The sequence below is a fragment of the Trypanosoma theileri genome (genome assembly GCF_002087225.1).
Source record: "Trypanosoma theileri isolate Edinburgh chromosome Unknown TM35_Tth_114_V1, whole genome shotgun sequence".
Taxonomy (NCBI): domain Eukaryota; phylum Euglenozoa; class Kinetoplastea; order Trypanosomatida; family Trypanosomatidae; genus Trypanosoma; species Trypanosoma theileri.
The window spans coordinates 10,135-23,219 of NW_021639956.1; the positions used below are offsets into that span (position 1 = coordinate 10,135).

General features: G+C 41.6%; 8 protein-coding genes across 8 annotated transcripts; all 8 read left to right on the top strand.

Moving 5' to 3' along the window:
• Positions 1-2: 2 nt before the first annotated feature.
• Positions 3-956, top strand: TM35_001141040 (uncharacterized protein; the record flags this gene model as incomplete). Its single annotated transcript, XM_029031741.1, has 1 exon — positions 3-956. A coding segment is annotated over one exon (954 nt), but the record flags the coding sequence as incomplete, so codon positions are not given.
• A 690-nt stretch (positions 957-1,646) lies between these two features.
• TM35_001141050 (uncharacterized protein) lies at positions 1,647-2,744 on the top strand (the record flags this gene model as incomplete). Its single annotated transcript, XM_029031742.1, has 1 exon — positions 1,647-2,744. One exon carries the CDS (start codon positions 1,647-1,649, stop codon positions 2,742-2,744), a length of 1,098 nt encoding a protein of 365 aa, XP_028876963.1.
• A 610-nt stretch (positions 2,745-3,354) lies between these two features.
• Positions 3,355-4,218, top strand: TM35_001141060 (uncharacterized protein; the record flags this gene model as incomplete). Its single annotated transcript, XM_029031743.1, has 1 exon — positions 3,355-4,218. One exon carries the CDS (start codon positions 3,355-3,357, stop codon positions 4,216-4,218), a length of 864 nt encoding a protein of 287 aa, XP_028876964.1.
• A 703-nt stretch (positions 4,219-4,921) lies between these two features.
• On the top strand, positions 4,922-5,872 carry TM35_001141070 (uncharacterized protein; the record flags this gene model as incomplete). Its single annotated transcript, XM_029031744.1, has 1 exon — positions 4,922-5,872. The coding sequence occupies one exon, from the start codon at positions 4,922-4,924 to the stop codon at positions 5,870-5,872; it is 951 nt and encodes a 316-aa protein (XP_028876965.1).
• A 587-nt stretch (positions 5,873-6,459) lies between these two features.
• On the top strand, positions 6,460-7,395 carry TM35_001141080 (uncharacterized protein; the record flags this gene model as incomplete). The annotated part of the gene is made up of 1 exon (XM_029031745.1): positions 6,460-7,395. The coding sequence occupies one exon, from the start codon at positions 6,460-6,462 to the stop codon at positions 7,393-7,395; it is 936 nt and encodes a 311-aa protein (XP_028876966.1).
• Positions 7,396-8,424: 1,029 nt separating this feature from the next.
• Positions 8,425-9,459, top strand: TM35_001141090 (uncharacterized protein; the record flags this gene model as incomplete). Its single annotated transcript, XM_029031746.1, has 1 exon — positions 8,425-9,459. The coding sequence occupies one exon, from the start codon at positions 8,425-8,427 to the stop codon at positions 9,457-9,459; it is 1,035 nt and encodes a 344-aa protein (XP_028876967.1).
• An 843-nt stretch (positions 9,460-10,302) lies between these two features.
• TM35_001141100 (uncharacterized protein) lies at positions 10,303-11,337 on the top strand (the record flags this gene model as incomplete). The annotated part of the gene is made up of 1 exon (XM_029031747.1): positions 10,303-11,337. One exon carries the CDS (start codon positions 10,303-10,305, stop codon positions 11,335-11,337), a length of 1,035 nt encoding a protein of 344 aa, XP_028876968.1.
• An 809-nt stretch (positions 11,338-12,146) lies between these two features.
• On the top strand, positions 12,147-13,085 carry TM35_001141110 (uncharacterized protein; the record flags this gene model as incomplete). The annotated part of the gene is made up of 1 exon (XM_029031748.1): positions 12,147-13,085. A coding segment is annotated over one exon (939 nt), but the record flags the coding sequence as incomplete, so codon positions are not given.

Here is a 13,085-nt window from a genome sequence, read left to right on the forward strand (position 1 = left end):
CTGCTGCTCCTGGTTCTCATGATTCTCACCCTTCTTATGGTATGTCTCTTTTAAATCAACGTGATGATCTTTCATCTGTTCGTCCAGGTGGTACAAAGGCCCCCGGCAGTACGATGGAAATTCAAGGTGTTAATGGTTTGCCTGGTGCAGATATTAAGAATGGGAATCGTCCTGTTGTGACCAATAGTGTTACTAAAGGTGAAAGCGGTGTTTTGAACAGGAACGAGATGGATGGAGAGCAGAAGGTGATGGAACAAAAGCTAGGTAACACATTAGAAGTTCAAAGGACTTTGAACGCGAGTAAACCGGGAACTGTCCTGTCTTCTTCTCCTCCTGTACAAGATCACAGTGGCGATCAAACGGATGTGTTGTCTGAACAAGCAAAGAATACGCAGAAGCAGCCAGTATCCAGTGAGTCAGGTGAGAGGAGAACTCAGGGGCAACAAGAACAGATAAAGGAAACCACACAAGGTACTCAACAAGATGACCACAATACAGAAACAAATGCCACAGGTACAACAAGTACTGAATCCCATTTTACTGCTGACTCAAAACCACATCCTACTACAGACGCAACACCTAGTGAAATAACTCAATCTGGTCTATCTATTGATGATTCAAACACACTAAATAACACGAGCACAGAGCCCAACAGTACCACTGATAATGTGACAACGGCAGAGAATGAATCAACAAATGGTGTCGATACTGTGGGTGCATCAGCAGAAGGGAAAACCACAGCAACCACGATCTCTGTTACTCTCAATACCACCAGTAATGAGGACTCAACCTCACCTGCTACCAACACAAGTACAATTCCTCCTGTCCCTGAAATCAGCAATAACACCATAATGCCCAATGTGAGGGGTGATGCAGACAGCAGCGGTATCAGTTCTGTGTGGGTGCGTGTACCACTACTGATTGTAGTTACACTGACCTGTATTCTTGTGTGCTGATTGTAATGGTGGTGTGACTCAGGTCATCCTTTGTTTTCTTTTCTTTTTTGCATGCATTACTACATTCTAACTAATCTTTTACCTGTTGGGATTCTTTCTACTGTTTTTTTGTTTCTTAATTTTATTGTGTTTTGTGTGTTTTTCGCTATATGCGTTTATCCTATAATAATTATTATTATTGCTACTCCATTGTGTATGTGTGTGTTCTTGGGGACTCTCTTTGTGTGTGCACCTGGGCTTGCACTGTGATAATGATGATGAATTGCGTTTTGCAGTGGGAAAAAGGAAATAATAATAACAGATGAATTTATATTTATAATTGCGTATATATACACATATAGACTTACACCCATAGTTGGTGTATATTTCTGTGTTTATTGGATAAATTGGGCTAATGGTTAATATCTGCTTTCTTTGCTTGATGATTTTGCTGGGTGGTTTAGCCTTTTTGAGATATTTGTGAGTGTGGGCTTCTTTTTTGTTTTTACTCTTACTGAGGTTATTTGCGCTCTATTGCATTTATTAACTGGAGGGTTTTTTTTGTGATGTGAGGTTTTTGGTAGTTTACTATTTTTGCTTCCTTAAGTGTTTGATATAATATTTATTTTCTTTTTCTTTTTTGCTTATTTTCTATCGTTACACCAAAATAGACGTCATTGTACCTCAGTGATATTATTGAAAAGAGTGTCTATGTTGGCTTGCCGTGTGTTGTGCCTGTGGGCTATTCTTTTCTGCTGTGTGAGTGTGAGTGGAGCCACAGAGACTGTCGAGCATAAAATTGAAATCAATAAAGAATTGAAAAGCATTACTGAGATGGCAGACGAAGCCGTTGCATTTGTTAAAGAAGCAAATGCGACGAGGAATGAGACTTTGCATTTGAAGGATCAATGCAATGCAGCTGCAGAATATGCTACATACTTAACCAGAGAAGCCACAACGTTTGTCGAGAGTCTTGATCAGTTCGTCAAAACAGCTGAGAATGACCCGTCCGATGGGGAGGCTGAGAAGAAGAAAGGCGATGAACTTCTCGAGAAGATTACAAATGCCGCAGCCGATGCAGAGAATACTGCAAGGTTAACTACAGCAGCAACAGTTCCGACTATTGAATATGGATTGGCTGCTCGGCAGCTATTAATTTATTTTATCTACTCATACGAAAAAAAGAAATCATCCATGGAACAACCCGATGGTGGCGATAAACTAAAACAGTTGGAGACTATTCATAAAAAGGTAGAGACCGCATTCCCTTACACGAATGGAACGGCTCTGTCAGAACTCTCGTTAGGTGCCCTAATCGCCGCAGAAGATGCAGACGAGGCAGCACTAAAAGCTGAAGCTGCAGTGAAGTCTGCTAAAATAGCTGCTAACCTTTTAATGGAGGCCTTAAAGAAACTCGAGGAGGTGATTACTGCTGCTAAGGAGAGAATCAAAGAAATACCACCACGACAAAATCAAGGATCAGCGAACACTACAGGGGATAAAGGTGTACCTGGCGACTTTACCACTAACAAGCAACCATCTTCTGCAAGTACGACTGTCACTTCAGACACACAAGAAACTAATCCCACTACTCCGCCGAGCATCGAGAACACTACCACAGATGCATCAACCACCACGACAACAACAACAACACTTCCTTCTGCTTCTACCACAGAGATCACTAACAGCATTGCATCCACCGTGCAGAAGAAGACTAATGTTGACAGCAGCAGTGTCAGTCCTGTGTGGATGCGCACTGCAGCACCGCTACTGATTGTGGTTGTGTTGTTCTCCGCTACCGTGTACTGAACGGTGGGACTCATCTGAGGGCAAATAATAATAATGATTAAACTAACATAACCATAATTGCGTATATCCCCCATGGGTGAATGAATAAACTAATAATCTGTTTACCAGCTTTCTCTTTTAATTCGAATTTCTTTTTTTTTACTTTTGTGTGTGTGTTCTTTTTCTAATAATTCCATTACTTGCTTTTCGCGTTGTGTGTTTGCAGAAAACTGGGCTGTTCTGCTCACTGACGGTATTCATCTCTTGCTAGTACACTCAGATGTGTGTGTGTGTGCAGTAATTTAATACATAAACTAGAGCCATGGAGTATTGTGTGTGTGTGTTTGGCTCTCTCTCTTATTTGGGTATTGTGTGATGTTTTTTTTTTATTTTTCTATTAATGGGTACATAATATCACTATAATCTGGATATTCCTTTTTCTTGCTTTACTGTGCAGTCACTGCTTCTCTCTCTCTCTCTCTTTTCCACTGTGAGTATATGTGTCCTATATCCACTCTCTATGTCTCTCTCTCTCTTTTTTACTTTTTTCCATACTCCCTTCGTAGATCGGTGAACTCAAGTGACAAGAAAGACAACAAAAACAACAGGAAAAGGAAGATCAATGCTACTGATGCGCCACGTGCTGTGTATCCTCGCTCTCCTGCTCTCATGTGCGTGTGTGCACGTCCTCGCTGAAGAAGTGCCTGCCGCCGATCTTTCCGACCAAGTCCCTGATACGGAGAGTGAGACAAAGATTCTTCTTCAAGGTACTCCTGTTGATTGCACTAATGGTAAGACTTGTCCAAACGAAGATGAACAATGTGAAACAGCTGAAGGAGGAGAGAAGCAAACCTGCAAAACACCAGCGGAGGTGTCAGGTCCAAAACAAGGTCAAGACAGAAAAGAAAAACAAACTGAGAGCGAACATCCTTTGCAAAACAACGCACAACCTTCGGAACGTGCTCCTGGTAGTCCTGATATTTCCACGACAGAACAGATCAGAGAACAAACTGCACAAAGGGATGAACATAAACAAGAGGAAACCTCCGATAGTGAACAGGAACAACACAAATCTGTCGGTGGACCAGAAACAGTTAAACCTGGTACAACACAAGTCGACAGTAGCAGGGATCACGAAACACCAGCTGCAAATGCACAGGGAAGTAATACACTATCTCAAGGAGCTCCAAACACACAACCTTCTTCTTCTGTAACCCAATCCGGCAATTCGGACACAGAGAATGCCAGTGAAAGCAATGCTGCTGCGAGTGAAAATATTGCCACAAATGCGCAGAGTGAGTCAATAAACAACCAAGAAGGTAATGTGGGTAATACAGATACACCCACCACTACCACAACAACAACAACACTTCCTCCTGAACTCACAAACAACAAGAAGGGTGATGCAGACAGCAGCAGCAGTATCAGCAGTTCTGTGTGGGTGCGTGTACCACTACTGATTGTGGTTACACTGTCCTGTATTCTTGTGTGCTGATTGTAATGGTGGTGGTGTGACTCAGGTCATCCTTTGTTTTCTTTTTTTCTTTTTTGCATGTATCCCTACAATCTAACTAATCTTCCACCTGTTGGAATTTCTTTTTCTTTTTTTGTTTCTTAATGTTAATGTGTGTTTATGTGTGTTTTTGCTCTATGTGTTTATCCTAAAATAATTATTATTGCTGCTACTCCATTGTGTGTGTGTGTGTTCTTGGAGACTCTCTCTCTGTGTGTGCACCTGGGCTTGCACTGTGATAATGATGATGAACTGTGTTTTGCAGTGAAAAGAAAAGAAAGAAAATAATAACAGATGAATTTATATTTATAATTGCGTTTATATACATACATATAGACTTACACCCATAGTTGGTATATTTCTGTGTCTTTACTGGATAAATTGGGCTAATGTTTAATATCTGTTTCTTTACTTGATGATTTTGCTTGGTCGTTTAGTTTTTTTTTGAGATACTTCTGAATGTTGGCGTTTTTTTGTTTTTTTTTTTACTCTTACTGAGGTTATTTGCGCTGTATTGGATTCTTTAACTGGTAGGTTTTACTTTTACGATGTGAGTTTCCATAGTGTTAATTGATTTGTGTGTCTCCTAACGTGTTGGATACTTTATTTATTTTCTTTCTGTACTTTTTGATTGTCTTTCTTTCTAGATCAGTGTTTTTACGTTCACCAAATTATTGTCTCTCTCATGATGATGATGATGAGCCGTGTGATGTGTGTGTTGGCCGTTGTGCTGTGCTGTGCCTGCGGGTGTGGTTTCTCTGTAATGGGAGAGTCTGTTTCGAAAAATGGTTTTGATTTTTATGCGAGTAGTTGGGAAGGGTTTCCTGGTAAGGATCCGAAACCAGAAAATGCAGATATACGTAATAGCGGTGGTATCCGTGAGGGAGAAAACCAACTACAGGAACAACGACAGCAATCATTAGGTGGTCATGGTTCAGTATTGGAAGAGATAAAAAATCAGGAGACTCTTCATGAAGAGTCTGATATGATCACTTCTTCTTCTTCTGATCATCCACCACAGATATCCCCTAACCATGACAGTGACGGTCATCAGAACTCTCTCAGTCCTGACAGTACACTGGAGTTACCCAGGCCAAAAGAAGCACCTCAAATACATGTTACAGCAGAAAAAGAATCTTCACCAGTGAGTGCTCCTTCTATAGGGACAGTATTACCATCAGGGGCTTCAGAGACACTCACAACCACATCTACAACAACAGCCTCAACAACACCTGGAGATGTTGATTCCACACAAACCAATTTACCAGCTGAGTCTGCAAAACCCACAGATATGAGTAATGCCAATGATAATATTACTGCGCAGCAACCGTCTCCAGCAGCGGAGAGCACTCTATCCAGTGATGTTAATTCCGGTAACGAATTCAATGCAGCTCCAGGTACCTCTCCCACAGCAGCTGCACAAGAGAATGGCAATGCTGATTCAACGGCGACCACCAACATTAACAGCGAAGCACCAACTACCACTCCATCTCCTCTAACCGACCCACCGATCAGCAAGATCGCTCCCACCATGAAGAACAAGGCTAATGTTGACAGCAGTGTCAGTCCTGTGTGGATGCGCACTGCAGCATCGCTGTTGATTGTGGCTGTGTTGTTCTCCGTTACCGTGTACTGAACGGTGGGACTCATCTGAGGACAAAGAATAATAATGGTTAATATTAACATAACCATAATTGCATACATCCCCCATGGGTGAATAAATTAATAATCTGTTTACTAGCTTTTTCTCTTTTAATTGGAATATCTTTTCTTTTCTTTTCTTTTGTGTGTGTTTATTTTTCTAATAATTCCATTACTTGCTTTTTCCGTTGTGTGTTTGCAGAAAACTGGGCTGTTCTGCTCACTGACGGTATACATCTCTTGCTAGTACACACAGATGTGTCTGTGGAGTAATTTAATACATAAACTAGAGCCGTGGGGTATTGTCTGTGTTTGTTTGGCTCTCTCTCTTATTTGGGTAGTGTGGGTGTTGTTTTCTTTTTTCGTATTAAGGGGTACATATTATTATCATACAAGCTGGATATTCCTTTTTGTTGCTTTACTGTGCAGTTGCTGCTTCTCTTTCTACTGTGAGTATTTGTTGTACTCTTGTATGTTTGTTTGTTTCTTTTTTTCACTCTCTTCTTTATTCTGCATTCCATTGAAGTAAACACAGGTGTAACGATATCCACAATACCTGCGACCATTGGAATAATAATAATAATGATGCGCTACGTGCTGTGTATCCTCGCTCTCCTGCTCTCATGTGCGTGTGTGCACGTCCTCGCTGAAGAAGTGCCTGCCGCCGATCTTTCCGACCAAGTCCCTGATACGGAGAGTGAGACAAAGATTCTTCTTCCTTGTCTTGCTGGTAGTGAACCTACTGCTGAAAAACCATGTGTACGTGCCCCTCCTGATGATAACAATGGGTTGAAAGTTAATCAGGAAAAAAAACAATGTGAAACACATGGTAAAGAAGGAGAGAAACAAAACTGTGAAACACAAGCCCAAGATCAACATATAGGCGAAGACGACGACGAAGAAGAAGAGGAAGAAGTGGTTCAAGAAGAAGAAGACCCTAATAACACTACACCACAAACCATAAAAGACAAGGAAAGTGGAGGTGCTCCTGCGGAACCTGGGACACCGTCCAAAGACCAAATTGAGGTAACTTCACCTCAACAGGTTGATGGACAAGTTCTTAAGGGTCCCAAAGGTGACTCAAGTAAACCTGGTGGAAGTGAAGTCCCTTCTCCATCTGGTGAGGCACCTAGTGGTCCGACTGCAATTGACGGTCAACGTGAAAACAGCGACAAGGCGGCAGGTGGAATCCCACCAAACGTGGAGAGTGCAGGAGAACAGCCTTCTTCTACCAGAACAGAGACGGAGAGTGCTACTGGTACTGTCACTTCAACCGCGAATGGCGCTACAACTGCAGCGAGTGAGTCAGCGAAGGAACCTGACAGTACAGCCAGTGATGAGGAATCAACAAATAACACAACACCCACCATCACCACCACCACCACAACAACACTTCCTCCTGGACTCACAAACAACAAGAAGAGTGATGCAGACAGCAGCAGCAGTATCAGCAGTTCTGTGTGGGTGCGTGTTCCACTACTGATTGTGGTTACACTGTCCTGTATTGTTGTGTGCTAATTGTGGTGGTGGTGGTGGTGTGACTCAGGTCATCCTTTGTTTTCTTTTCTTTTTTTGCATGCATCCCTACAGTCTAACTAATCTTTCACCTGTTGGGATAATCTTCTTTTTTTTGTTTCTTAATGTTAATGTATTTTGTGTGTGTTTTTACTCTCTATATTTATCCTATAATTATTATTATTGCTACTCCAGTGTGTGTGTGTGTGTGTTATTGGAGACTCTCTGTGTGTGTGCACCTGGGCTTGCACTGTGATAATTATGATGAACTGATTTTTGCAGTGAGAGAAAGAAATAATAATAACAGATGAATTTATATTTATAATTGCTTAGACACACATATAGACTTACACCCCTAGTTGGTGTGTATCTCTATGTGTTTATTGGTTAAATTGGGCTAATGGTTAATATCTGTTTTGTTTGCTTGTGGTTTGCTGGTGCATTGTGTGTGCTTTGGCGTGCACCGTTGTTGTGATATGCTTTCTGCAGAGAAAAGAAAAAAATAGTGATTTATACAATTTGTATTCTTAATTGCTTGAACAGACCAGTGTATATAGAGAGTTTTGCTATTTTTGTTCGGTTGTTGTTGTTCTTAATTTGTTTTTTTTCATACATTTTTTTGTTTGGGCGCATTGTGGTTTCGGTGTCAATGTTACGTTGAATTGTTTTGTGCAGAGAGTAATAAAAAGGGAGTTCATATATATATTAATAGTTTTGCACATGGTTCTACTGAAAGTTGAAAAGGTTTTTTTATTTTTGTGCTTCTGATGGTCTCTCTCTTGATTTCATTTTTTCATTTTTGAGGGGTTAATTGTGCTTATCTGTTTATTAATGGGTATTGTGTGCTTGTTTCTTTTATTTGGACACTATCTGAGAGATAGTTGCAGATTTCCGTTATGCCTAATCTGCTATTACCCTTTTCGTTTTGTTCTCTTTATGTGCTTTTCTTTATTTATGTTTTTGTTGCCTCTTTCTGTTTTTCTTTTTCTTTGGACTGCTTAATTGATATAGTAACACCAACAAAAAAAAGTAATGATGGCAATACGTCATCTCTTTTGTGTTCTGACTATCGCACTGTGTTGTCTCTGCAGTTGTGTGGTAGCTGCTGACGAAGCTGAAGCTAAAGCTCTTGAGGCCAAATCTACGGAACTTGGTTCTGAGGGTCCACCAGGTCCTGGTATTGGGAAATCTAAGACTTCTTCATGTCCATCTACTTCACCACCTGGTGCTGATACTTCTCAGTGTTTAGAAAGTAGTGGTGAAGAACATAATAATGAACGTGTTAACCGTGATCATTCACAGGAACAGGTACAGCCGCTTAGTCCAGCGATCAACAGAAATGGAGACCATCGAGAAGAGGGAAGTGTTAGCAGCGGTACGAAAAATGGACTCACCATAGCAGGCCAGAAAGCGGTAGAAAACAATGCACATGTTGGTGTGGTACCTGGAAGAGCAGCTGGTGATATTACTTCTAATGCTGATTCTGCACGTGGAGAGCCTGGAGTTACTGCTGTTGATGTTAAAACTACTTCTCGATCACGTGAGACTCCTCCACGTACAACTGAACATATTGATCCCAAGATTGATGGAGGAGAAGCGTTGGGTTCTAAAGCACAGAATGAGGATGACTCTCCAGCTGCTGATCACGGGAATGAGAGACACGTAACTGCAGAGGGACAAGCTGAGAAATTGGAAACCCCACCACAAGGGAGGGATGATAGGAGTACAGGGAGAACTACAACATCTTCAACTACTGAAGTGAGCAGTAAAGGAACTGAAGAAAATAACGGGAATCAACAAGCAGAAGGAAATAGTGTTCAGTCTACTACAGAAACTTTACCTGCACCTACAGAAGGTGATGCAACGAGGGATAATGTCAACACAACCAATAATGAAGAATCAACCACCACCACCACAACAACAACAACCACAACAACAACACTTCCTCCTGAACTCACAAACAACAAGAAGGGTGATGCAGACAGCAGCAGCAGTATCAGCAGTTCTGTGTGGGTGCGTGTACCACTACTGATTGTGGTTACACTGGCCTGTATTCTTGTGTGCTGATTGTGTGGTGGTGTGATGTGACTCAGGTCATCCTTTGTTTTTCTATTATTTGCATACATTCCCACAGTCTAACTAATCTTCCACCTGTGGTAATTTCTTTTTCTTTTTTTGTTTATTAATGTTATTGTGTTTTGTTTTATTGTCTTTATTCTATATATGCTACTATGAACTCTGTGCTTGGGCTGTTGTATGCTTTACCCAGTATAGTGGGATAGTCTGCTTTTTGGAATGAGAAAAGAAATAATAATAAAATATGTATATGTACATGCGTAATGGGGTATACAACTATTTAAACCCATAGTTGGTGTATTTCTTTCCTTTAGTTGGTTAATTGAGCTTATTATTAATTTGTTTTCTTTTACTATTGGTTTTTTCTTGTGCCCTGTGCTTTATGCAGCACTGTTAGATTTCTTTGGTTTGTACAAAGGAAAAGTCATAAAAAAATACATATACACCTATTTATTTGTAATTATATATATGCTGAAAGACGAAGATACTGTTATATATTTGTTTGCTTTCTTCATCAGCTGTTCGTAGTTTCGATTTTTTTCTTTTTTTCTGGGAAGTATGGGATCGTCTTGTTTCATGCTGGATACTGTGGGCTTGTCCTTTAATTGAACTATGAGTGATGGTGGAGTATTCTTTTTTCGGTGTTACTGATTTTTTTTTCGTTTGCTCCTCATGTTGTTTTGTGTGAGTGATTGTTGTGTGTTGTGCTCTCCTTTGTTTCTCTCTGATTATGTATTTCTAATGTATTGAGTGTTTGTATTAATTATCTTTATCTCTTCTTCTTTCTTCTGCATTCAAGTAGCCTATAGCAACAAAGTAAATCTTGCTGTCGTGATGATGTGTCGTGTGTTGTGTTTTCTCGTTTTGCTGTTGAGTGTTGTCTCTTTGTGTGTGACAGCTGAGGCGGGTTCTGAAACTCATACAGTTGGTCCTGATGTTCCATGTCCTGAAGGTACTGAACTTCCTAGTGATAAACCTTGTACTGCTCCTCCTCCTACTGGTGGTAAGTGCACTGAAGGTGCTGATCCTCCTGATGGTGAAAACACTTGTTCGCGTACTACTTCTCCTGTTCCACCACCACCTCCAGGTCCACCACCACCACCTGGTTCTCCTCCTGGTGGTGAAAATGCTTGTACTTCAGACAACACTAATCCTCCGTGCTCTACTAGCGGTAGTAAACATGAAGCTGCTCGTGCTGAATGTGCGGAATCTTCAGAGAAGGATGGTTGTACTACCCCTACACTTAAACCTACGGGCAATTGCGGTGACGATGGTAAAACCACTTGTCCACCAAAGGCAACGCAAGAACCGGGTCAACCTACACCTAATCCTCAAAAAGAAGGTCATCCTAATGGTAAACCAGGTCCAATTGGTGCTTCTGGTGAACAAGGAGAATCTGCGGCTAGTGAGGCTGTATCGGGTGTTGTTTCTTCTTCTTCTTCTGAACCTCCTTCTCCTGTTACTGGTCCTACTACTCCTGAGGTGAGTGTTGGTGAGTCTTCAGGTGATGGCCAATCTGGAAACAGCGGCGGCAGTACAACAGAAGAGAGTGGAGATAACAATGAAACAGCGGCAACACAACCTTCTGCTGACTCTTCTAACACTTCGGCCCCAGTGAGTGGTGATGGTTCAGATACTGGAACAGCAGTGAATGGCACTACACCTGCAGGGAGTGAATCATCAAATAACCAAGAAGGTGATGCAGAAAATACAGAATCAACCACCACCACCACAACAACAACACTTCCTCCTGAACTCACAAACAACAAGAAGGGTGATGCCGACAGCAGCAGCAGTATCAGCAGTTCTGTGTGGGTGCGTGTACCACTACTGATTGTGGTTACACTGGCCTGTATTCTTGTGTGCTGATTGTGTGATGGTGCTGGTGGTGGTGGTGTGACTCAGGTCATCCTTTGTTTTTTTTTTCTTTTTTTTGCATGCATCCCTAAAGTCTAACTAATCTTCCACCTGTTGGGACTATCTCGTTTTTTCTGTTTCTTAATGTTAATGTCTTTTGTGTGTTTATCCTATAATAATTATTATTGCTACTCCATTGTGTGTGTGTGTGTGTGTTCTTGGAGGCTCTCTCTGTTTGTGTACCTGGGCTTGCACTGTGATAATGATGTTGAACTGCTTTTTGCAGTGGGAAAAAGGAAATAATAATAACAGATGAATTTATATTTATAATTACGTATATACACACATATAGACTTACACCCATAGTTGGTGTATTTCTATGTTTACTGGTAAATTTGGGCTATTTGTTAATGATGCTTTATTTGCTTGTGCTTGCTGGGTATTGTGTGTGCCTTTTATTGTTATGTTGTTGTGGTTTAGGGGTAAAACGAAAGATTACTGGTACACATTTACATTCATAATTGCTCATTGTTTTATGTATTCCGAGGGTTCTGGGTTGCTTGTTTGTTAAATGGTGCTTTGGTTCTTCTCTTTTTTTTCTGTTTTGCTTGTGCATTATGCGTTGTGCAGCTTTTTTGTTTTTTTATTGTTTGTGTTGGTGCTGTTGTTGTTTTTACAGTTTTATGTCTTTTTATTCTGTTCCACTGTCTTCTTCTGTATATACCTTCGTCTCTCTTCTCTATCGGTGTTTTGTTTTGTCTTTTCATTTCGTTCTTTCTCTTATTGGAGACAGCAAAACCAGAAGAAAAACTATTATTTTGATGATGTTGCGTTGTGTATTTTGTTTTCTGGCTTTTCTCTTGAGTGTTGCCTGTGTTTGTCTGGCGGGGTCTGATGCTGGGGTTGATCCACCACCACCTCCACCACCTCCCCCACCTCTACCAGCTGCTGGTGGTCCTTGTCCTGAAGGTGTTAAACCTTCTGATGAAAAACCTTGTACACCTGCCCCTTCTGGTGCTAAAGCTGAATCTCCTGGTAGTTGTCCTGCAGGTCACACTCCTTCTAATGATGAAACTTGTTCTGCCTCTCCTGCTGTTGGTACTTCTTCACAGCCTGGTGTTTCTCCTTCTCCACCTGTTGGTGGTGGTAAAGATTGTACTCAAGGTAAGACTGATCTTCCGTGCCCTACTACCGGTAGTGAACGTGAAGATGCTCCTACTGAGGATTGTACGAAAGCTTCAGGGAGAGGCAATTGCGTAGCTAATGGTCGTGACGGTGAAGGCAGGTGCAATGAAGGTTCTAATCCTAATTGTTCTTCAGCCAGAGGAACGGATCAGGCTTCTCACAGTGAACCCGGTTCTATTGGTTCTCCAGGTGTTCCTGTTACTTGTTCTGGCGCTACTTGTGCTTCTGTTGCTGGTGGTTTATCTGGTGGGGGTACTCATATTCAACCTCAAACTAAACGTCCCGCGCAAACACCTGCACCAGCTGAAACACCAAAACCTGCCGGAACTAATGCTCAAGAAGGCCCTCAAAGTCCTTCCGATAAACCTGGTACTGAAGCTTCTGATTCTCACGTTGAAGGAGCTGGAGATGCTGGTGCCGGTTCTGACGCTGCTGCCTCTGAGGGGGGTGGTGGTGCTTCTCCTGCAGGAGACCCGCAATCTGGAGAGAGTGGAAGAAATGAAAATGGAGCAGCGAATACATCTTCCCCTGCCAATTCAGACACTGAGGGTAGCAGTGGTTCTAGTGCCGCAACA